This window comes from Oncorhynchus tshawytscha, linkage group LG03, assembly GCF_018296145.1.
Source record: "Oncorhynchus tshawytscha isolate Ot180627B linkage group LG03, Otsh_v2.0, whole genome shotgun sequence".
In the NCBI taxonomy this organism is placed as follows: Eukaryota; Metazoa; Chordata; class Actinopteri; order Salmoniformes; family Salmonidae; genus Oncorhynchus; species Oncorhynchus tshawytscha.
The window spans coordinates 56,818,572-56,841,474 of NC_056431.1; the positions used below are offsets into that span (position 1 = coordinate 56,818,572).

At 42.8% G+C, this 22,903-nt stretch overlaps 2 protein-coding genes across 21 annotated transcripts in view; both read right to left on the minus strand.

The window, feature by feature from the left end:
* LOC112239382 (mitogen-activated protein kinase kinase kinase kinase 4) overlaps nt 1-2,158 on the minus strand; it is a 100,133-nt gene extending 97,975 nt beyond the window's left edge. For 15 of the 20 annotated variants that reach the window (XM_024407930.2, XM_042319717.1, XM_042319718.1 and 12 more), the window contains exons 1-2: nt 1,780-2,150; nt 1,420-1,485 (exon numbers count right to left, since the gene is read on the minus strand). In XM_024407930.2, the coding sequence (XP_024263698.1) occupies nt 1,420-1,485; nt 1,780-1,836 (123 nt within the window). In that variant the 5' untranslated portion in view covers nt 1,837-2,150. Of the gene's footprint in view, nt 1-1,419; nt 1,486-1,779 lie in introns of all 20 variants that reach the window. The other 5 variants (XM_024407883.2, XM_024407878.2, XM_024407919.2 and 2 more) reach the window with 3 other exon arrangements.
* Nucleotides 2,159-10,779: 8,621 nt separating this feature from the next.
* On the minus strand, nt 10,780-21,125 carry LOC112239480 (LON peptidase N-terminal domain and RING finger protein 2). The gene is made up of 10 exons (XM_042319719.1): nt 19,412-21,125; nt 15,890-16,008; nt 15,216-15,338; nt 14,219-14,380; nt 13,759-14,087; nt 13,524-13,638; nt 13,094-13,215; nt 12,591-12,912; nt 12,195-12,344; nt 10,780-12,093 (listed from the first exon to the last, which is right to left on the minus strand). The coding sequence occupies exons 1-10, from the start codon at nt 20,169-20,171 to the stop codon at nt 11,935-11,937; spliced, it is 2,361 nt and encodes a 786-aa protein (XP_042175653.1). The 5' UTR covers nt 20,172-21,125; the 3' UTR covers nt 10,780-11,934.
* Nucleotides 21,126-22,903: the final 1,778 nt, after the last annotated feature.

Consider the following 22,903-nt stretch of genomic DNA (forward strand, 5'->3'; position numbering starts at 1 on the left):
CGGCCAACGCTGGGCCAATTGTGCGCCACCCTATGGGACTCCCAATCACGGGCGGTTGTGATATAGCCTGGACAGGGTCTGTAGTATTTGTATTTATTATCAGCTACTCTTCCTGGGGTCCGGCAAAACTAAGACAGTTATACTTTTTTTTTTAAATTACAATACATTCATTACGGAACTTACAACACACTAAATGTGTGCCCTCAGGCCCATACTCCACTACCACATATCTACAAGGCAAAACACATGTGTGTGTATAGTGTGTATGTTATCATGTGTCTGTATGCATGTGTCTGTGCCTATGTAGTGACGCCTCTAGCACGGAGATGCAGTGCCTTAGACTGCGCCACTCGGAAGAGGGTTCAATTGCCCAAATGTTCATTTAACAGATTATTTGTTACGGATCAAATGCATATTTTAAATGCTTTTACATATTTTAAAGTATTTTACATATGTAAATATTAATATAACAAAAATAATATGGTACAATTGATTTGGCTTTGAGTTTGCACTTTTGGGATTATCCCGTTGCATAGACTGCCAGGCAAGCTAAATCAAGTGAGGATCAAATTGGCAATTCAAAAGTTTTTAAGCAATACACTTGACCAAGGTCTAATAATTTTCCATCGGCAACCATTTGTGACCAATAAATCAGGTGACAACAGGTCTGGACATATTCTCCCAATCTCCCTTCCGTTCTACCAGATAACAGCAGCTTCAAAACAACAGGATGTGATGTAGTCTGCTCTATCCACTCCGGTGAGACGTGATGGCTGTAGCTAGATACTATCGGCATAATTTTACATTTTGTCATATAGCTGACGCGCTTATCTAGAATGATTTACAGTAAGTGGTGAGTGCATACATTCTCATCTTTTTTTTCTTACTGGTCCACCGTGGGAATCGAACCCACAACCCTGTCCATGCTCTACCAACTGGGCTACACGGGACAATCGCTTCCACATCGAATCCCATACTTTGCTAATCGACTGTAAGTGGCATGTCAATAGCTCATCACTGCATTGGATCTGAATACAGTATGCGCAACGGTGCACACCCAGTAGCGCACCCGGAGAAGTCGGTCAGGCGCCTATGATAAGGATCGCCAGACAAATTAGAGCTGGTTTGGCTTGTTAAATCTGAAGGCTTGCAGTTAGTTAGTCCTAACACAATAAAACACGACAAAATCGTTAAGAAAAGGAAATGCACATGCCTAAATCTTTAGGCTATACCTTACATCTCAGCGCAGTAATAATCCAGTCCGCAACTGGTCCAACCGTCTATAGGCTATTTGCCACTTCTCTCAAACTGGGAGAAAGATACATGTTTACGCTACTGTTTCCGCCTATTTTCGGTGGTCTCTGACAGCCTACAATAGGCTATATATTGCCTATATGGAATTGGGAAACGCAAACAAACCTTGTATACTTGTCCATACGTGCCATTGCCGACCACTTCCACCAGTTCGAAAATACCAGCTGGGTCCTGAAAATGAAATTAAGAAATGGTTAACATTTATCAAATAACTTTGTTAAAGATGGGTGGTTTTCATGGTATCATGGCCAACGTTACAACCCGTTCAATTAGGCAGTAGCGCCAGATTTGCCTCACATGCCAGTGCATTGCCAACAAAGGAAAGATAGAGGAATTTATTATCCTACCAAGAACAACACATCCCATTTGTAAAACATTTTACGCTGGTTTAGCCCATGGTTGCGTCAATAAATGGATTTGGACAGCAAACAATGTACATCCTCAGATAAGATGTATTGCACTCACCCGCAAAGAGGCAAGGTCTATGTCAACTAGACTTTTAGCTGGAGACTCGTTCGCCATTTTTCAATAATAAATATAAATTGTTAAGTCTATTTTAATCCCTTCAAGTTGATTGTGTGTATGCAATGTCGTATCTCATTATTGGAAGTGATCCCTTATTCCTTGTGAATGTAATTTCGATCCAAAGCGGGTTGTTCTTTGTACTCCCGTCGTTGTCGAGCCTACGCGGTTACTCCATATTGAGCTACCGCGGCTGGCAGTGCAGAGTGCTGCTTGCTTTCTCTATTCTCCCCCTGCCTCCCTCTCTCTTGATGTCGCTCTCTCACTCACTCCCCTGTAAAGCATCACCAACAGAGGAAGCTGAATCGGTCAGGGCCTGAGTGAGGGCAGTAGAGAGATAGAGGGAGCCGCTGCTCCCCCTATCCCCAAAATAAATGAATCCAAACATGCTGAATTTATGTGCCATGCTGATTAGCTCACAATAATGTATTTTTAAGCATTTTTTTGTAGTCTTCATAAAACGACATCCATTTACATTTTAGCAGACGTTTTATCCAGAGCGATTTACAGGCGCAATTAGGGTTATGTGCCTTGCTCAGGGGCACATTACCAAATTACCAGATTGTTCACCTAGTCGGTTTGGGGATTCAAACCAGCGACCTTTTTCGGGTTACTGGCCAAACACACTTAACTGCTAGGCTACCTGCCATCCATGCATATAGCCTACCTAAATTAGGTCTAAACTAGGTATGAACAATAATATAAACACAACATGCAACAACTTCAAAGATTTTACCAAGTTACAGTTCATATAAGGCAATAAATAAATTAGTCCTTAATCTAAAGATTTCACATGACTGGGAATACAGATATGCATTTGTTGGTCACAGATACCTTTAAAAAAAGGTAGGGACATGGATCAGAAAACCAGTCAGTATCTGGTGAGACTATCATTTTCCTCATGAGCATGACACATCTCCTTTGCATAGAGCTGATCAGGCTGTTGATTGTGGCCTGTGGAATGTTGTCCCACTCCTCTTGAATGGCTGTGTGAAGTTGCTGTTATTGGCGGGAACTGGACAGGTCGATCCAGAGCATCCCAAACATGCTCAATGGGTGACATGTCTGGTGAGTATGCAGGCCATGGAAGAACTGGGACATTTTCAGCTTCCATTGTGTACATATTCTTGCGACATGGGGCAGTGCATTATCATGCTGAAACATGAGGTGATGGCGGCTGATGAATGACACAACAATTGGCCTCAGGATCTCGTCACGGTATCTTTGTGCATTCAAATTGCTATTTATAAAATGCAATTGTGTTCGTTGTCCGTAGCTTATGCCTGCCCATACCATAACCCCACCGCCACATGGGGCACTCTGTTCACAATGTTGACATCAGCAAACCGCTCGCCCACACAGCGCCATACACACGGTCTGTGGTTGTGAGGCCGTTTGGACGTACTGCTAAATTCTCTAAAACTATGATGGAAGTGGCTTATGGTAGAGAAATTAACATTAAATTATCTGGCAAGAGCTCTGGTGGACATTCCTGCGGTCAGCATGCCAATTGTCAATCTGTGGCCTTGTGTTGTGTGACAAACTGCACATTTTAGAGTGGCCTTTTATTGTCCCCAGCACAAGGTGCATCTGTGTAATGATCATGCTGTTTAATCAGCTTCTTGATATTCCACACCTGTCAGGTGGATGGATTATTTTGGCAAAGGTGAAATACTCACTAACAGTAATGTAAATTCATTTGTGCACAAAATCTGAGAGAAACAAGCTTTTTGTGAGTATGGGATCTTTAATTTCAGCTCATGAAACATGGGACCAAAGTGTTTATATTTTGTTTACAATGTATCAATAAACCGTTTATTATATTACGGTAAGGTGGAACTCACAATATGTTTATGTGCTCTCTCTCTTCTCTCTGTTAGATTAGGCTTTCGGCCAGTTTTCTCTTATCAGTTAACTCTTATCTTATTGCGTCAAGATGTCCACCATTGTTCCTGTACCCAAGAAAGCAAAGGTAACTTAACTAAATGACTATCACCCTGTAGCACTCACTTCTGTCATCATGAAATGCTTTGAGAGGCTAGTTAAGGATCATTTCACCTCCACCTTACCTGACACCCTAGACCCACTTCAATTTGCATACCGCCCCAATAGATGCACAAACCATGCAACCACCATCGCACTGCACACTGCCCTAACCCATCTGGGGAATACCTATGTAAGAATGCTGTTCATTGACTATAACTCAGCCTTCAACACCATAGTTCCCTCCAAGCTCCTCATTAAGCTCAGGGCCCTCCTGGGTCTGAACCTCGCCCTGTGCAACTAGGTCCTGGACTTCCTGAGGGGCCGCCCCCAAGTGGTGAAGGTAGGAAACAACACCTCCACTACACTGATCCGCAACACAGGAGCCCCACAAGGGTGCATGCTCAGCCCCCTCCTGTAATCCCTGTTCACCCATGACTGCGTGGCCAGGCACACCTCCAACTCGATCACCAGGCACCGACTCTTCAATGCAGATAACACAACAGTAGTTGGCCTGATTACCAACAATGACAATAACCTCTCCCTTAACGTCAACAAAAAGCTGATCGTGGACTTCAGGAGACAGCAGAGGGAGCACACCCCTATCCACATCAACAGGACCGCAGTGGAGAAGGTGAAGAGCTTCAAGATCCTCGGTGTACTCGGCATACACATCACACTCCCACATTCTCATCGACGGGGCTGTAGTGGAGCAGGTTGAGAGCTTCGTGTTCCTTGGTGTCCACATCAACAACAAACTAACATGGTCTAAGCATACCAAGACAGTTGTGAAGAGGGCACGACAAAACCTATTCCCCCTCATGAGACTGAAAAGATTTTGCATGGGTCCTTAGATCCTCAAAAGATTTTACAGCTGCACCAGAGCCTTTCCGTTCACCTTCCCACTCCTGGGCCAGACTACACTCAATCATATGACCCACTGAAGAGATGAGTCTTCAGTAAAGACTTAAAGGTTGAGGACGAGTTTGCGTCTCTGACATGGGTAGGCAGACCGTTCCATAAAAATGGAGCTCTATAGGAGAAAGCCCTGCCTCCAGCTGTTTGCTTAGAAATTCTAGGGACAATTAGGAGGCCTGCGTCTTGTGACCGCAGCGTACATGTAGGTATGTACGGCAGGACCAAATCAGAGAGATAGGTAGGAGCAAGCCCATGTAATGCTTTGTAGGTTAGCAGTAAAACCTTGAAATCAGCCCTTGCTTTGACAGGAAGCCAGTGTAGGGAGGCTAGCACTGGAGTAATATGATCAAATTTTGGGGTTCTAGTCAGGATTCTAGCAGCCGTATTTAGCACTAACTGAAGTTTATTTAGTGCTTTATCCGGGTAGCCGGAAAGTAGAGCATTACAGTAGTCTAACCTAGAAGTGACAAAAGCATGGATTAATTTTTCTGCATCATTTTTGGACAGAAAGTTTCTGATTTTTGCAATGTTACGTAGATGGAAAAAATCTTTCCTTGAAATGGTCTTGATATGTTCTTCAAAAGAGAGATCAGGGTCCAGAGTAACGCCGAGGTCCTTCACAGTTTTATTTGAGACGACTGTACAACCATTAAGATTAATTGTCAGATTCAACAGAAGATCTCTTTGTTTCTTGGGACCTAGAACAAGCATCTCTGTTTTGTCCGAGTAACGTAACGTCTGCTTCCAACTCACTCTCAAACACATAGATCCCCAGAATGCAGCCCACTCTCCAGATCTCAATCACCTGTTCACACACCTGTATGTCATTATCACGCACTATTTAGTTCAGTTCTTTGCACCCCATTATTATAAGGTGTTGTTTGTTTTGTGACACACTTCTATGCGGAGTGCTGTTTTTCCCTGTAATGTAATCCTCCTGTGTATGATAGTGAGGCAGGCAAAAACTAACTACGCCTTTTGAGTATTCCCTGCCTGTACTGTAGCCTATCAGATTTCCTGTTAGCAACCAATTGCCCGATCTCCCTGACTACGTTACTAGCCTTTTCCCTGCCTGTACTGTTGCCCTTTTGGACCCCTTGTGTATGACCTTCTGCCTGTCCCTGGACCCAGCTACCTGCCTCCCCCTGTGGTCCTTCACAAATAAACACCTGCTGCGCCCTGCGCTTGAAACCAGCTCTCTGTCTCCTATCGTGTTCATTACACAAACAGTCTGTCATTCAGAAAAGGAAGTCTTGTCGCCTTAGTGCAGACAATATTTACAATGGTAAATGAGCTAAACGGCTGAATCATCCTGAATCAATACATCCTCTCAAAACAAGCAATATTAACCTACAAGAACACCCTCCATCTTTCTCAGAGGCCTGTGTTGTAGGCTACACAGTAACATTGTGAATGTCGCCAACCGCCAGCTCTGTCAGATGAGTTAATTAGAGCATGTGAAATGGAAGCAGTGATAAATATTTCACCACTGATGTCAACCCTGGTATTTTTTATTGGGTTCTGTCCCCTTTCCTGCATCATGTCCCATTGCTTCCACCACAACAGATATCAGCAGAATTTTTGCAAGCTCCTATCATGTCATTCACAATGGCTGAATTGTCAGTGTGCAGGCAGTCCCTGTGTCCCAAATCCTGGTGCTCTTTACACAGATCAGTTCCCTACATGTACCCCGTGACTCAACTAAGACAGGCCCAAAATGTATAAAGTATATAACAGTAGTCTTCGATGATGAAGAACTAGGTTAGTCTAACTGTCCCATCAACATTACTGTACTAAAGGCTGTAACCGTGTTTATCTTGCTGCCATCGTTAAAGTGGCTCCCTAGTTCTCATGGCCACAGCTGCCTATACAATGTGGCGACGTCACAGTTCCTCTAGCTGCCAGAAATAGGACATGCTGGGTATTGTTTGACCAGGCTGCTTAGGCCCTGGACTGTGGGAAAATGTATTGAATTATGTATGTTACATGCCACATGACTGGTTCACTTCTGTGGGGATGTAATAGTGGGATTCTGGAGTGTGTGGGGTGGAGGCTGGTAGGTGATGTAATACAAGGTTGAATTCTATTTCTCTGGCATCACATGGCTGTTATGATTTGTTCATCTCAGTCGAAAGGTTTTTCATTGCAACATAAGAGCATTTCATTCTGTGTTTTCACTGCGACATCACTCATACTGCAGTCTATTGTTATTCCCTCATATACACTGAGTGTACAAAATATTAAGACTACCTGCTCTTTCCAAGACAGCCTGACCAGGTGAAAGCTATGATCCCTTATTGATGTCAATTGTTAAATCCACTTCAATCAGTGTAGATGAAGGGCAGGATACAATTTAAATGATGTTTAAGCCTTGAGACAATTGAGACATGGATTGTGTATGTGCCATTCAGAGGGTGAATGGGCAAGACAAAATATGTGCCTTTGAACAGGGTGTGGTAGTTAGTGCCAGGTTTGTGTCAAAAACTGCAACGCTGCTGGGTTTTTCACACTCAACAGTTTCCGGTGTATCAAGAATGGATGGTGGACCAAAGGAAATCCAGGCATTTTGACAACTGTGGAAAGCATTGTCGTCAACATGGGCCAGCATCACTGTGAAACTCTTTCGACACCTCAGAGTCCATGCCCTGACGAATTGAGGTTGTTCTGAGGGCAAAAGGGGGGAGGTGCAACTCAATATTAGGATGTTGTCCTTAATGTTTTGTACACTCTGTGTATAATGTACCTTCAATGTCAATACCCTATACATTACAATGATGTCACTTTCCGAATTGTATTCCCTCATAAAATCTAAATTGGCAAAATGGGAATAAAACAGTTGTTTCTCTCATGCAAGCAGGTCCAAAAGATTCCCATAATGTCTCATCAATAATTGCAGTCTATAAAAGTACAGTAAAGTTCAATATCTGAGCATCCAGACATAATATTTGAACATTGTCTATCCCAACAGACCTGTCCTTCTATCAGAAAGATACTGTAGATGGTTGGGTAAACAGAAGAGATTCAACTGTGTGTGTGGTCTGCCCCAGTAACAGTGAGCCCCCTCCTCCTTCCATCCCTCCATACACACACACTGTGACCCAACTGAAGCCGTCAATCAGGTCAGATCAGTGCCAAGCAACATAAATTAACCTGGGGGGGGGGAATACCTGGCAGTGTGTGTGTGAGCACCTACTTGCCTCAGGGAAGCAAGAATGGAAAACAAGAGCAGACAGAGGCGGGAGGCACCGCGACTTGGGAGCGCAAATGAACGGATACTCAGAGCGATTAAAATCTTCCCATTTTTACAGCCTTACAGTTAACTACCTTCACAACCTGTGGTGTTTGATAACAGTCACACCTTGCTCACACACATGTGAAGTGAAGCTCATAGCTGTGGAGGCCCACAGTAATGTTTGACCACATGGTGGCAGTGGAGAGTTGCAGTAGATGAGTCACACCGTGCTCATCTACTTCTTCCTCCTCCAGCCACAGAGAAAAGCAGAAAAGAGGAACCGTTTGCATAATTGGGCAGCAGGCAGGGGCAAACAGGCATTGTTGGTTCTGGACCTGTACAGCAAACAGGTGCATGTGTAACTCAAAACCTTCAGCCAATTTCACACACCTCCAGGGGATAGGTTAATTACAAAAATATAATCAAAATCAAATGGGATGCCATCAAATAATATCTCATGGGATCTGTTGGTTCAAGCATCATGCCAAGATAAAGTGATCAGAGGTTACGGTTGCAGGCTTCTGTACTGTCCGGCAGCACTGAGGGAGTGAGTGCGCACCTGCGTGTTTGAGAGTGCTGGTCATGTTATTTTGGGAAACAGGAAAGGGCTGCAGCAGGATCAGCCTGAGATTACAGTTGGATGATGACTTACACAAGTCTCCTGCCACAACAGAAATATCAAACAACAAATATTTTAGAGACCCCTCAACCCTAGTGCTTCTGTCTCATGTATAGACACGTATAGATATACCTTAAACCATGTATAAACATACATAGACTGTAAGCTATACACATTCTCAAGCTGATTGATGTAAACACACTGCACAATACACACATACTTCAAATTACTCTATTGGGCAATAGATTACTGTTCTGAATCAATATGTTCACCTTATGAACAAGGCCTGATGTTGACATTTGTGCTGAGCATCTAGGTGCCCGTCAAAATCCGATTGGGGTGTGGTCTATCTGTCGGTCTGTTGTTACAAAGGGAGGAGATGAGCCGTTTCTGTCTGTATGTCTGTCTCAACTCAGCGCCCCAAAAATCCACACAGTGACTCATCTACTGTAACTCTCCACTGCCACCATGCGGTCAAACATTACTGCAGGCCATCATAGCTATGATCTCAACTTCACTTTGCCCAGCAACAGCCACACTGTGGAGTCTATATAAAAATCACCTCCAATGACAGGGCCCAGGAGAAAAATGAAAAACTTAAAAATTCTGTCATTCCCCCTGAGCTACTCATATAAACTGTACCCAAAAACAGAAGGGTGACCCAAACTAAATCTCAATGTCTTGGAAAATAAATAATCCTCTTCCTTTGTTTTAGAAAACTAACAATAGTGTAGTCTTTCTACCTATAGCCATGTAGGTGGTGGCCCTTTAACCTGAGCAGGCCTCACTCCAGGCCAGTGTTAGACTGCCCTTCAGTTTGGGTCTGGAGTTATTCCTGAAGATGAAAAACTCCTGACCCTAAATCTTCATTGGGCAAGCATAATTGGGAGTCAATCTATAGTTGTGTATTTTTCTAACCAAGGGCTGAGATTTGTATGGACTGATTGAGACCCAGTCTGTTATGGCTGGTTTATAAATCTAACAGACACTGCCTGAAGTGAAACAGTCCCTGTGAAGTTACGTAAGCAGAGCATCCACATCAAGGCCAGAAAGTAACATTCCATAAACCCTTCCAGGATAAACAGACAACAGCAAGTAAACAGGTTATAAAACAAGACATTTAAGTAAAACAAGCCAAATGTAGCCGCAAGAACTATAGTCCCAGAATATTTCCTATTTAATCTATCCCATACTTACCAGGTTGATAGTAGACAACACTAAGAAAAGGACTCAAAACGTCTCGCAGTAGACACGTCTTGGGGTATTCTACAAAGACTTAAATAAATACTTGAGATTTATCTTCCTCGATGAGTCATTTGCATGTAACGTTCTCAGTCTCCTCAACATGCTCTTAATCCGTTTTGTACTGTGGTTTAAGTTGGTTCAGCTTCCTCTTCAGAGACACTATACATACACAAAAGTATGTGGACACCCTTTCAAATTAGTGTATTTGGCTATTTTAGACACACCGGTTGGTGAGAGATCTATAAAAAATAAATGTTAAAAAAATCAAGCGCACAGCCATGCAATCTCCATAGACAAACAATGGCATTAGAAAGGCCTTACTGAAGTGCTCAGTGACTTTCAACGTGCCACCGTCATAAGATGCCAACAAGTCAGTTGGTAAAGTTTCTGCCCCGGTCAACAACTGTAAGTGCGGTTATTGTAAAGTGGAAACGTGTAGGAGCATCAACGGCTCAGCCCCGAATTGGTAGGCCACACAAGCGGACAGAACAGGACCGCGGAGAGCTGAATCGCGTAGAGAGTAAAAATAGTCTGTCCTCGGTTTCAACACTCACTACAGATTTCCAAAGTGCACTAATGTACTAATGCACTACTAATGTTTAGCGATCAGGCCTGGCTCGCATTCCAATTAATCCCAAAGGCGTTCGATGGGGTTGCGGTCAGGGCTTTGTGCAGGCCAGTCAAGTTCTTCCTCACTAATGCCCGTGGCTGAACGGAAGCAAGTCACCCACTAGATGTTGGAACATTGCTGTGAAAGCCTTCCCAGAAGAGTAGAAGCTATTATGGCAGCAAGGGGGGGGCAACTCCATATTAATGTCCATGATTTTGGAATGAGATGTTCAACAAGGTGTCCACATACTTTTGGTCATGTAATGTCATCGCAATGAAATGACAATCGCTAAATCTTTCTTTCTGAACACTTCAAGGAAAACAATCAGAAACCAAATACATCTCAGGCATCTCTTATTCCAGAAAAAAATGCTATATCTTCTTTTATAAATAAATCAAGTCATATAACACCAGCCAAAAGAGGAGCTACACATCATACAGATCAGGAGAAACAACTAAATAATTACACTTAAATAAGACATTGTAAAGGCCTCAGAGTTAACATTGATAATCACAGTTAAATCATCCAATTCACATTGACCATACATCATATACATAGCAGAAGGGAAACAAGACATGAAACAGAATAGTTTAACCTCATTTCCTTCCCAGAGACACTTACAGTACATACATTACCATTGTTGTTTTGGACTATCATTCAGATTATCATAGTTTGATTACATGTTCATAAACAATGTCAAGTTACAGTAGGGAAATTGTTTTAAATGTCTTAATTTTACTGAAAGTAAAAAATAAATGTAAAAAAAAGTTAAATTTAGATTATGTCTACCAATAAGTGAGTTTAACCCCAAATCTCTTACATTTACATACATACCAATTTCAGGACTCTTTTGCCTTTCTTTCAGATGCACTACTACTTCACCACTCTATTGAGGCACATGCCTGGGCAAGACGCAGGCTTAAGGTTCTGCATCTATTTCCCTAGTCATGTAGAAATGAGTGCAGAAAAGCCATTTAAACAGGAGCACATTCTCATATGTAGACCTTCTACTCCATTTGGTGGTTTCTATCTCTCTGGGTCTTACATGTGCCTCTCACCATAGTCAGCAGGGATTGAACAGAAACATAACATCCAAACTAAAGACAACCCAATACAATCGGTATTGTATTATTTTTCAGTCATACAAATTATTTTTTGGTACGTGTCAGGTCTTTTTTAAATATTTGTTTTTATACTAAATGTACAATATTAAGAAAATTGTATAAGTCACACCATCATGGACTCGACACAGTTATGTGGTCAGCTTAGTTCTGGTGCATCATGACAGTCACCAGTTCTATTATCTTGACCTCTTATTCCCTCCCTAAGAGAGGGGACAGAGGAAGCTGAGAGATACCGTGACATAATTCAGTCAACCCTAATGTCTAAGGGAGTCAAAGACATTGCCCTCATATCAAGTCTGATGAGTGGGTTTAATGAACGAGTGAATGACCATGCATGGTCCTAGCAGTTGTGGTGGCGGCTGAGCGGTCATCGGGGTCTCTTGCGCGTGACGAAGATAAGGACCCTGCGGATGGCGATGAGGCGGTCCTTGAGGGAGGGCATGGCCAGGATGGTGAGCTGGGCACGGTTGTCCAGAGGCAGCACAGCCAACAGCCACCAAGCCCAAGCTGGACCACTGGGATTACTCTGGAGGGAGGGATAAATGCAGCCCATTCAATCCCTATATGGCATACAAGTGTGATTCTCACCAGGTGTGTGTGTGTGTAATGGTTAGGTTAGTGTCATACCTGTGGGTCAGGGTCCTTCCCAGGCAAGTGTCCAAAGTGGCTGATTATCTGGCTCTTCATGTTATCTTTGAGGGAGGTGAACCAGCCACTGGCCTGGTCGTACACAGAGACATAAAGCTTCTGCATCTCTGATAGTTCCTGGCCCTCCACCTGACCACAAAATATATAATGCAGTTAGCATACAAAGTACACACACAATGGAACACACACGGTTGAGATGGAAGACTGAGGATCACATACACACTCCAATCATACACATATCAAACACACACACACAAAACTTAGAAAAGTGAGGATATGAATATCTATCAAGATCTATCCAAATACCTCTAATGCACTCTTTGTATCCACATGCATGCAAAACCTTCCTCACACACAGCATTAGCCAGTACACACCTTCTTATCCTCCAGGTACTCAATCTTGGCCGTGTTGTATCCGTCTCTCTGACCGTGGCTCAGCACTTTGAAGCGGGACACTCCAATGGTGTCGACCACAGACCTCCCATCGGGGAAGAACTTGACATCCCGGACCTCCAGCATGCAGCCATAGTCAGCGAAACCCTTCAACTCGTCAGCGATGCACATGCCAAACCGCTTGGTTCCGGTCTCCATGGAGCGGCGGATCATGAGGCGGTAGCATGGTTCGAAGACGTGCAGTGGACAGGGGATGGTGGGGAAGGCCATGGTGCACACAAAGATTGGCACTTCCTGGTTCAAGCTAGGGTGTAAGGAGGGATATGAGATTGGTCAGCAATTAGCTGAAAAAGCAGGACTGTTGAAGTGCAGTTAACTCACTGACGATGCTACTACGTTATTAATTTACCATAAAATCAATAGCTATGTAAAGTGATCAAATCTGTGTTTGTGTGCTAATGCGTTTGTGAGTGCAAAAGACTCACTTCGACAGTTCCTTCATCTCCTCCTCGTGGATCTTCTTCCTCTCCGCCAGCTCATCTCCAAGGTAACGCTGCAGCACCTCCTCCATCAGCAACGTCTTGTTGTACCCTCTAGTGGCCAGATACTGTTATTATACAGAACACAGAGGAATAGGATGTTACATTCACATTCTACTGGATCATCCATGTCTTTGGTGAATTATCCTTTAATTATATATTGTCCCAATATACTACTTCAATCTCTGTGTCGGAGGAAGCTTTGTGCTAACTTTTTTTGGTCACGCTAAACCATCCCTCAGACACTCAAACACAGAACAGAGATTATATTGTATTACAGACAGCCCTAAACCATCATTTTTCATAATCACCAGGTCTGCCTTAAGCCATCTATCCACATATAGAGTACAGCTACTTCCTGTGTGTGTGTGTTTACCTCTGAGAGGTTCTCTTTGCAGAGAGGGCAATTGGGGTTGTGGTCCAGACAGCGCTCCAGACACTTGAGGCAGAAGGTGTGTCCACAGGGGGTGGTGACGGGCTCATAGAACAGCCTGGAGGAAACACAATAATAGGCTTTATCAGTTTAAGTAATTGTCAGTATTGACTGAAAATCAAACACTGAGTGGCTAATAGTAAATGCATAATTGTGAGGTGGTTGGTGGTCCTCTTACCTCATACAGAGGGAGCACTCCATATCTCTACTGTCGAGCAGGTCTGCAGCCACTGTCCTCCTCCCAGGGGAAGCAGCAGGAGGTTGAGAGGAGGAATAGGCTTCATCTGGTCTGGGCAGTTTGGAGGGGGCGTTGAAGGCTGGGCTGTCCCCACTATGTCTTCTCTTGAGGCCTCCTGGGGGGGCAGGTAGGGCAGCCAGGACACTGGCCAGGCTCTTGGCGTCTTCTAGCAGAGGCTTCTCAGCTTCACTGCTGGGGGATAGGGGGTGTTTGGAGGAGTAGGAGGGACCCTCGCGAGGAGAACTCTTACTTGCAATAAACGCTAGGTCCTGGAGAGGAGAAGAGTGGAGTTACTATGAGAAGTAGGTGTGTGGGGAGGTAAGTGTGTGCGTGTGTGTGTGTGTGTGTGTGTGTGTGTGTGTGTGTGTGTGTGTGTGTGTGTGTGTGTGTGTGTGCCGACCTGAGAGGAGCAGCCAGGCCTCTGTCGGGTGGTGAGGGGGTGTAGAGAGCTGAGCAGGGCGGGAGGTTTGAGGCGGCGAGTGGAGGGACCACCCTGTAGGGGATGTAGGGGAGTGGGCTGACCGTCCTTTTCAAACGCTGACGAGAACAGCTCACTAAGCAGCTACAGAAACACAGTGTCAGTCAACATGCTCATACAATGTCATAGCATTCATAAGTAGCTTGTAACTAGTACCCAGAGTTTAAAAGGGAATATGGTGGAAATACAGGACAATGGCTCAATCTGGACAGACTGTCTTGACATAGTTACAGTACTAGTGGTGGAAAAAGTACCCAATTGTCATACTTGAGTAAAAGTAAAGATACCTTAATAGAAAATGACTCAAGTAGAAGTGAAAGTCACCCAGTAAATTACTACTTGAGTAAAAGTATTTGGTTTTAAATATACTTAAGTATCAAAGTAAAACGTAATATACAAACGAAGCATGTGTGTTTAGTGAGTCCGCCAGATTAGAGGCAGTAGGGTATGTTAATAAGTGTGTGAATTGGACCATTTTCCTGTCCTGCTACGCATTCAAAATGTAATGAGTACTTTCGGGTTTTAGGGAAAATGTAGTGAAGTAAAAGTTAAAAAATATATATAAATAGAGTACAGATACCACAAAAAACGACTTAAGTAGTATTTTTACTTTACACCATCGGACAGTATATATTGCAGTGAATATGTAACAGCAGTGGAGCTACTAAAACAGGCCACAGTCACAGCAGGGGATAGGCCTGGAATAGCTCCCCAGCTAAGACAGCTGGAATGGGGGCATTGCATCATCACCTAGTGTGGAGCAGAGCAGGATTTAAAACAAAACTAATCCGGTCTGGTAAGCATAGAGACAGACTTACACTGTCATATCGTACATAGTAATACTGCATTTTTATATAATTGTGATGTGACATTAAGGGGCAAGTAAATGGACAAAAGTTTTTTTAAACTTGTGTATTACCTTCTGAGCTTCCAGCTTCACTGTCATCCAATCAGGCTTGAGCGCTACACACATGAAGTACTCTTTTAAGGCCTCATCATTGTAGTTGGCTTTACTCAGGGCTGAGGCCTTGATGTAGTGGGCCTGGGAAAAAACACAGACAAGAGGGTGTTTTGAGTAGGGAAACACCAAAGTGAGTAGGAAATACTCTGATGGCATTTCAACTATACCTCTAAAGTACACTGCTCAAAAAATAAAGGGAACACTTAAACAACACAATGTAACTCCAAGTCAATCACACTTCTGTGAAATCAAAACTGTCCACTTAGGAAGCAACACTGATTGACAATAAATAGTAAGAATGTGTTATTTTAGTGTTCCCTTTATTTTTTTGAGCAGTGTATATTCAAAACACTGATAATCTATAATCTGAATATTGTTTCAGTGAGCGCCCTAAACGACCTAAGAGGGAACCATTTAAAAACAGAGGAAACATGGGAATATAAGGTCATTCTTGTCATAACCCCTCGGTTATATTTCCAGGGGCTCTTCAACCTGGTCAACATAAGATGGGTAGTTCATGACACGACTAGAGACAGGTTAAGCCAAGGCCCAGATATTCAGACACCATCTGGTGGTCTAGGTCTATACTCTGCTGGGTTAGGTAGATTGAGTTACATATCAATTTCTCTCACCTTTGGACAGAGAGGTTTGAGTCTGCACAAGCTCTCTGCGTCCTGGATGGCCTGGCTGTAGTTCCTACTGTCCATGTGCAGCTCAGCACGCTGTCCCAGTAGCCTACCTATAGATGGCGCTGTAGAACAGAGAGAACACAGGAAGAATGACAAAATGTAATTTACACCTTTCCACACAGGTACAATGTTGTCAGTGTATACAAGACCACAAAGAACAGTATGAGTTACTATGCAACCATATGTTAACTTATTTAATGTGTCTTTTCTACAGAAATGTAATTCGACATTGGATGTTATTCACCCAACACAGTATGAGTAGGGAACACTGGACCAAACCGGAGCATTTCCCTTAAATCAAAATACTGCACCATAGTCGACCATGCAGTCTGTGCCAGGAATAGGTCTACAATGACATGCAACAACCTTCTGGCTAGTGAGAAGGGGAGGGGAGAGAAGAGAGGGTCAACATTCTATTCTGATGAATGATTCTGTCCTGTGTGGCTCAGTTGGTAGAGCATGGCGTTTGCACTCACTACTATAAGCAACTCTGGATATGAACATCTGGTAAATTACTCAAATGTAAAAAGTTGAGGCCTCCCGAGTAGCGTGGCGGTCTAAGGAGTCACTACACACCCAGGTTCGATCCCAGGCTGTGTCCCATAGAGTGGCACACAATTGGCCCAGCGTCATCCGGGTTAGGGGATGTCCTTGGCCCATCGCACTATAGCAACTCCTTGTGGTGGGCCGGGCGCCTGCAGGCTGACCTCAGTCGTCAGTTGAACGGTGTTTCTTCCGACACATTGGTGCAGCTGGCTTCCGTGTTAAGCAGGAGGGTGTTAAGAAGCGCAGTTTGGTGGGTCATGTTTTGGAGGACGCATGACTCAACCTTAGCCTCTCCCAAGCTCGTTGGGGAGTTTCAGCGATGAGACAAAATTGTAATTGGATATCACGAAATTGGGGAGAAAAAAGGCGGTATTTTAACATGTTAAAGTTTATGAATCTTTGGCTCAGTGGATGATATGCCGCCTCTGTGGGTAAAAACAGTCTGCGTCACCCCCCCTCCTGACTTAAATAAGCAGGTCAGTAGCTGACATTAAAGCAAAAAGAATGGGATCAGTCAGAGCTTCTGTGCTATGCTGTTGCGCCGGCCTCTACTGAAGCACCAAAGGGCCTCTGACGCTGGCTCGCTCTCATTCCTGACTATGCCTAAAAGCTCTCTCTGTAGTAAGGGTCAGCACAGGAGTTTTTTCTAGGGAGTTAGGCTAATTACGGGCCCAAGTTTATCCTGGTAAAACTCAGGTCACAAGGTTGGGGAAAACAACTCCTGGCCATCTATATGGAGTGAACTGTCCAGGGCTGACCTGGTGTTTCAACTTTAAATCAAATAAAATTTTATTGGTCACATACACATGGTTAGCAGATGTTAATGCGAGTGTAGCGAAATGCTTGTGCTTCTAGTTCCGACTATGCAGTAAAATCTCACAAGTAGACTTTAGGAGTGACCTGCATGCCTGCATCTTGCCTAAAATGAGAAACACGTGGAGCATGTTGGAGAAAATAAAACTGGGGCCTGTCTGTGGTTTATACTGTTTTTCATTCAAAAGGGGAGTGAATTTGAAAACCTAAATGAATAATACCTTAACATAACTTAGGAATAATTTTAAAAAGTCGTGGACTATCCTTTAATTTAAAATGTAGTGTCTTTTAGAGAGATACGGGTAATGCATTAATTGTCATGGTAAAGCTTTCATAAGAGTCCAACTTACATCAGGAGTTACAAAAGAGGACTTGTTTTTACTGGGTTAAATAATGGCCATATTGCAGGTGATGCCACTCGAGGAAATACAAGCAACTTATTCCACCATTTGAAAAACAGGTAGGTAATACAGCATGACGGATGAATGCCGAAAACTTAGGACGAGGCCAACAAACGCCATCACAAGAGAAAACAAAGCCCAGGCAAGAATCCATTACGGAATTGTTTGCACACACAACTCCCTATGCAACACAATCTCACCGATGGAATGAAATAACAGATGCCATAACGTACAACATTGCATTTTGATTGTGTTTGGAGCAAATAATATGCAACAATTACCAAATGCCAATATACTAATGGACTTGTACATGGTTTGAAATACAGTTACATTTAAAATCAGCAATAAATGCAAAACTAAATGAATGTTTAAAAAAATAGGTATCTTTCTGTAGTAGCATTATATCATCTTAGAAATCATATGCTGGGTCACCTGGTAAGCAAATAACTTTCTTTGACCTGGTGTAAAAAGGGTGCTAATGGAGAGTAACTTTAATCTTGCTAACACCAGCCTCTCTACGTGCTTGCAGCTGGCTGTGTAGAAACGTGGGTCGCGTGTCTGCCAGGCTAGCATACATGCTGACCACACTGCCCGTGTTGCAAAATAAATTTACACATACATGTGATTCAATCATTTCATCCAAACTGCTAGAGAGCGTATGCGTAGCCAGGCGCAAAAATAGAACGTGGTTCCATTTGACGCTTGATGTCCTGAAAGTTTTTGTTGGAGCATATACCCACGTGGGTGATTGAAAGATGAGGTACACATTCCAGTCAAAGTTGGTTGCCAACCACCATATAAAGTCCACAGAATAATAAGACTGAAGGATGAGAGATTATTATAAACTAATTAGGTTTCCCCTTTTATCTGAGGATTAATTGTTGGAGTAGAAAACACACAATTGTGTGTGACTCAAAATGGGTGAAAATTCTACAAAAGATCCAGAAAAAAAGGACCTTGTGCATTTCAGGTAAAATAACAACCCAATGTTTATACCCAAAGACAAATTAGCTACCAACAGCAAGCTAGCTTGGTAAATGTTTCAGAGACCATGTTGCCCAAGGCAGGTTGACATTTATTGTCATGAATCTTGCTCTGGAGGCAGTGCAATTTTCACTAGATGGGCCAGCTCCTAAGTCAAAATTAGCTATATCATAGAAATTCTAGAAAACAACTATTTCCTTTTTGGCTTTAAAAGGTGCAAAATGCTAGCTAGTGACCACTCTGCAGAGCTGCCTCCAGGTCAAGATTCATGACAAATGCCAACATGCTTACATCCAATAATGTAATATGTCCCAATAAAAGGACTACTTATTCTACATAGCCAGTGAGGAAAAGACAACATGTAGGCCAGTCAATTTAAATTTAACAGCATAACCAGTGTGAATATTATTAAATAAATCCATGGGGTATGCGACTCAGGGTAGAAATGTGGGTTTGGCAATAAATGGGGGCTACTGGGTTTATGAAAGGATTTCTTCGAGAACTGAAATGGGTACAGTGTCACCCACTATCGGTGACACAATGTAACCTTTATTTAACTAGGCAAGTCACAATGCGGAGTCGTGAAAAGTAGGTAATCTAGACTCCCAGATATTTGGTTTTAAATAGGTAAAAGGAAAACATAAAATACACAATCTGTTCTAAAACATATGAATTCGACAATTGCTTATTCAAACTCACTGTAAATGTTACATTATCTTACCCAGTTCTACGGCTTTGTTGTATTTGTCCAGGGCATCGGTGTAATCGTGCTTCTTTCGTGAGCCCTCACCTTCTATCCAATGTCTCCTGGCTTTACTTTCAGAGTCGAAACATTTATCCAACAAACTACTGAGAATGACGTTTACTCTAAACCCAATGGACAGGATCTGTCCGTCTTTTTTGTTCAGTTTATGTTTGCATTGTATGCAGTCTTTGACAGTTTCTTCTTCTAAACAATGTTTGCAAAACGTATGGCCGCACTCCAATGTGGTTGGTTCTGACAGTAAACACCTACAAAGGCGGCATGAAAACAAGTCCAAGGGTTCTTCCTCAAACGTCCCATCGGCCTCAACCCCATCGTTTCCATTCCCACTATTATGACAACTCGTTGCCTTCGAATTGATGTTTAACGTTAGCTCCTTCTCGCGAAGAGTCCGTGCTATGTTTTCAACCAGAAGCTGCAATTCGCCTGGCCGAAGTTCGCCAATGTTGGCCGCGGTGCAGTACGAGTCAAGCGCCTCTGCTATCCGCCCGGTCTGGGCCAAAGCGTCAGCTTTGCGCAAACAGAGGCCCCGGTCTGGATGCTGGAGGTCCGCCAGCTGAGAACTATAGATCTCCGCTGCAAGGTCGTAGTCACCTGCCCGGTTTGCTTCCTCTGCTACCTCGAGCATTTCAGGGCATATACCCGCTGCTCCAGGGTCGTATACAGGGTGGACAAACTGCGCCGACTGGTGAGATTGGATTACTGTCTCCATGTTCATCTTGGAATATTACACATAGCAAACTGTGTTCAAAAACACTCCTTCTCACCAAACGTCGTCAGACTCGCGTTATAAGGTTACATGTGCCATCGTGAAAGACTCCTGTCGTCTTCCAAGAGAAGAGCTGGTTAGGCCTCGTTCCGCGATAGCCGAATTGAATACGCACCAAACTGGTGACTCCTAAAATTTCAAAATAGTTTGTATGTAGACTTCCCAAATATGTCAGACTATAACGTTGCATGTGCCATAGTGAACGATTCGTGTCGTTTTCCAAGAGAAGAGCTGGTTATTAAGAGGCCTCATTACACGACAGCCGAATAGATTACGCACCAATCATTTGCTAAAATGTCAAACTAGTTTGTATGTAGACTTCCCGTTTTTCAAACCCGATATATTCGGACTCTGTGTTACAGCACTGTAATGCCTATTTACCTACCCAGCTTTGCTGAATAAACCAGTACAGTAATTCACGGACTGAGGAAGTCACGTTAAACGTCGAGTCAATCCTCTTGTTTGGCTGACCACGGCATAACGCCTCCCCAAATAACAGCAAGTAACGCTAGGTATGTACTTCTAGTCAGCTAAACATTGTTGGCAACTCAAATCCTTCATCGGAGGTTGGCAGGCTTTAAAAGTCATTAGAAGGCAAAAGGACGGTTTCCTGGGAGTAACGTTCTGTGGAGCAAAGTTCCGAGTGCAATTTCACGTTACCTGTTTTTATGTAAGACCCGAAACAACCCAATTCATTTCCCTAGCTGGCTAACCTCTCGCGCTCACTGTAGCTGGAAAGCTTAGTTAGTTTCTCTGCCCGGATCTTGACATTCAAACTTTTCTTGTTCGGTTATAACAATTGATGCCAAAATACTATTAAAATGAAAGTATCTGGTCCTCGCCGTACTCCATACTGTTGCTCAGTTAGCGACTTCAAATTCAGCTATGATGATTCGCCGAACGAAGCGCAGGGAAGCACGTGACGGTAAGTGTGAAACGTTATTGGTCCATTAAATGGCTCACTTGTATAACATATCAACATTGCGTAACCACTTAACACTTAACGTCAGTGTAGATCGCCGGGCACTCAGTTCATGTAACAACCTGACATTTATCATCGTTACACGATGTTTTAGAGAAATATATCTGACTAGAGAGACTATCCAGGTATGGTAATAGACTACCTAGACCTAGTTGTTTCATCTTCATTAGAATTGCACTGGTTATATCACTGTTCTGAGGGGGAGGGGTGCATTGTTTTATGTAATCCTTTATATAAGAAGCAGAGCTAGAATTACCCTTACATTTGTTTGAGAACACTGCCAAAACGTATCGCAGTGATTTAAAAGACACAGAAAACAGCAAAAGGTTATTGCTTTAGATAAAGAAAATGATGTCCAAAATGATATGCAGTACCTAACAAATGTAATTTAGGCAGCAGGCTATTTGTATACTATAAATAATCTGTTGAATAATTTGTGCAATCTATTTTGTTGTGGTTCAAAAAAGCTTTGTCATTCTTATACTCTTAGCATATGGATTTGTAATTTTTTTAAAATTCAATGTCTATCATACTGAGTGTAGTCCTATCCTTTGAAAATGTGGGCAGAATTACTGGTGGATGTCAGAACATTTAGCCATTGTCAAAACAGAAACCTTAGCCATTATTCAATATGATAAATATGATGACAAGAATATGTCCACCTCAGGTAGCAGGCTACTACTAAGTAGCTACAAATAAGAACACAAATCATCATATCTCAGAGTCAATGTGTAATTGCTGTGGATGACTCTCCCTAACTATCTCTTCCTCTCTCCAACTCTCAGCCAGGTAACAATGTTTATGTAATTTCAAAGTTGCATAAGGATGAGCTTTTATGATGACTCACATCTCCCAACATTTCACACACTTATGATGCTGCTGCTCTACCAATCTTAATGAGGGGATGGTCTAAACTTAACAAAGTAAATAGAAATTTGAACATTAACAATCACAGGGAAGATAAATCCTTTTTCTTTAAGAAAACATGTTTTATTTTAAGGTTACATGACACAGATGTTGCACTCCTCAGGGTAAACTCATTACTTCTCTCATTTTGTGTGACCTGTCTTGTCTATGACATAACCCATCCGTCATAGGAAGGAACACAGTGTTCCCTGTTAAGGAGATCTATTGCTCACGTCTGATTAAATACTTAGGGTTATTTTCATGTAATGCACTGTATAACAATGTATAACAGTTTTATAACAGGGCACACAAACTCAGGCAAAAGCAGAACAGGCCCTTAGGGTCTCCTCTGGTTAGTATGCATGCAGAAGTCAGAGAGGTGAAGGGAAGCCCAAACCTCCGCTACAAGAACCATTTAATCCCCGTAGCACAATAATCCAGGGCCAACCTGAGATTCTGGTTAAGAAGAGTAGTCCGTAGGTTTCCCCTAAGGAAGAAACTCACTATTATATGCGTTTCACCACATTCATCACAGTTAAGTAATGAGTATTTACACAGTATCTCATGAGTCACCATGACTACTGTAGTAATGTTATAAGATGCTGACATAAGAGTTAGATTTCATAATAGTTGGCATAAAATAATGCCAAGATGCGCTGAACTTGTTTGAGCAAAATGGCAGATTTGAGCCAGTAATACAGTTGGGGTTATTGACCATATCATTTACTAGTATTTGGAGACCACAAACACAGAACAGGTTTTGACATTATCAGGATAATGTAGGATGTTTATG

Bases quoted from the DNA above. Each gene is read 5' to 3' on its own strand.
- LOC112239480 (XM_042319719.1), bottom strand. From the start codon at position 20,171: ATGAACATGGAGACAGTAATCCAATCTCACCAGTCGGCGCAGTTTGTC. The intron at 14,381-15,215 runs GTAATACACAAG...GTGTTTCTGTAG, and splicing joins TGAAGCTGGAAGCTCAGAAG to CTGCTTAGTGAGCTGTTCTC. The intron at 12,094-12,194 runs GTATGACACTAA...CCCTCCCTCCAG, and splicing joins GGAAGGACCCTGACCCACAG to AGTAATCCCAGTGGTCCAGC.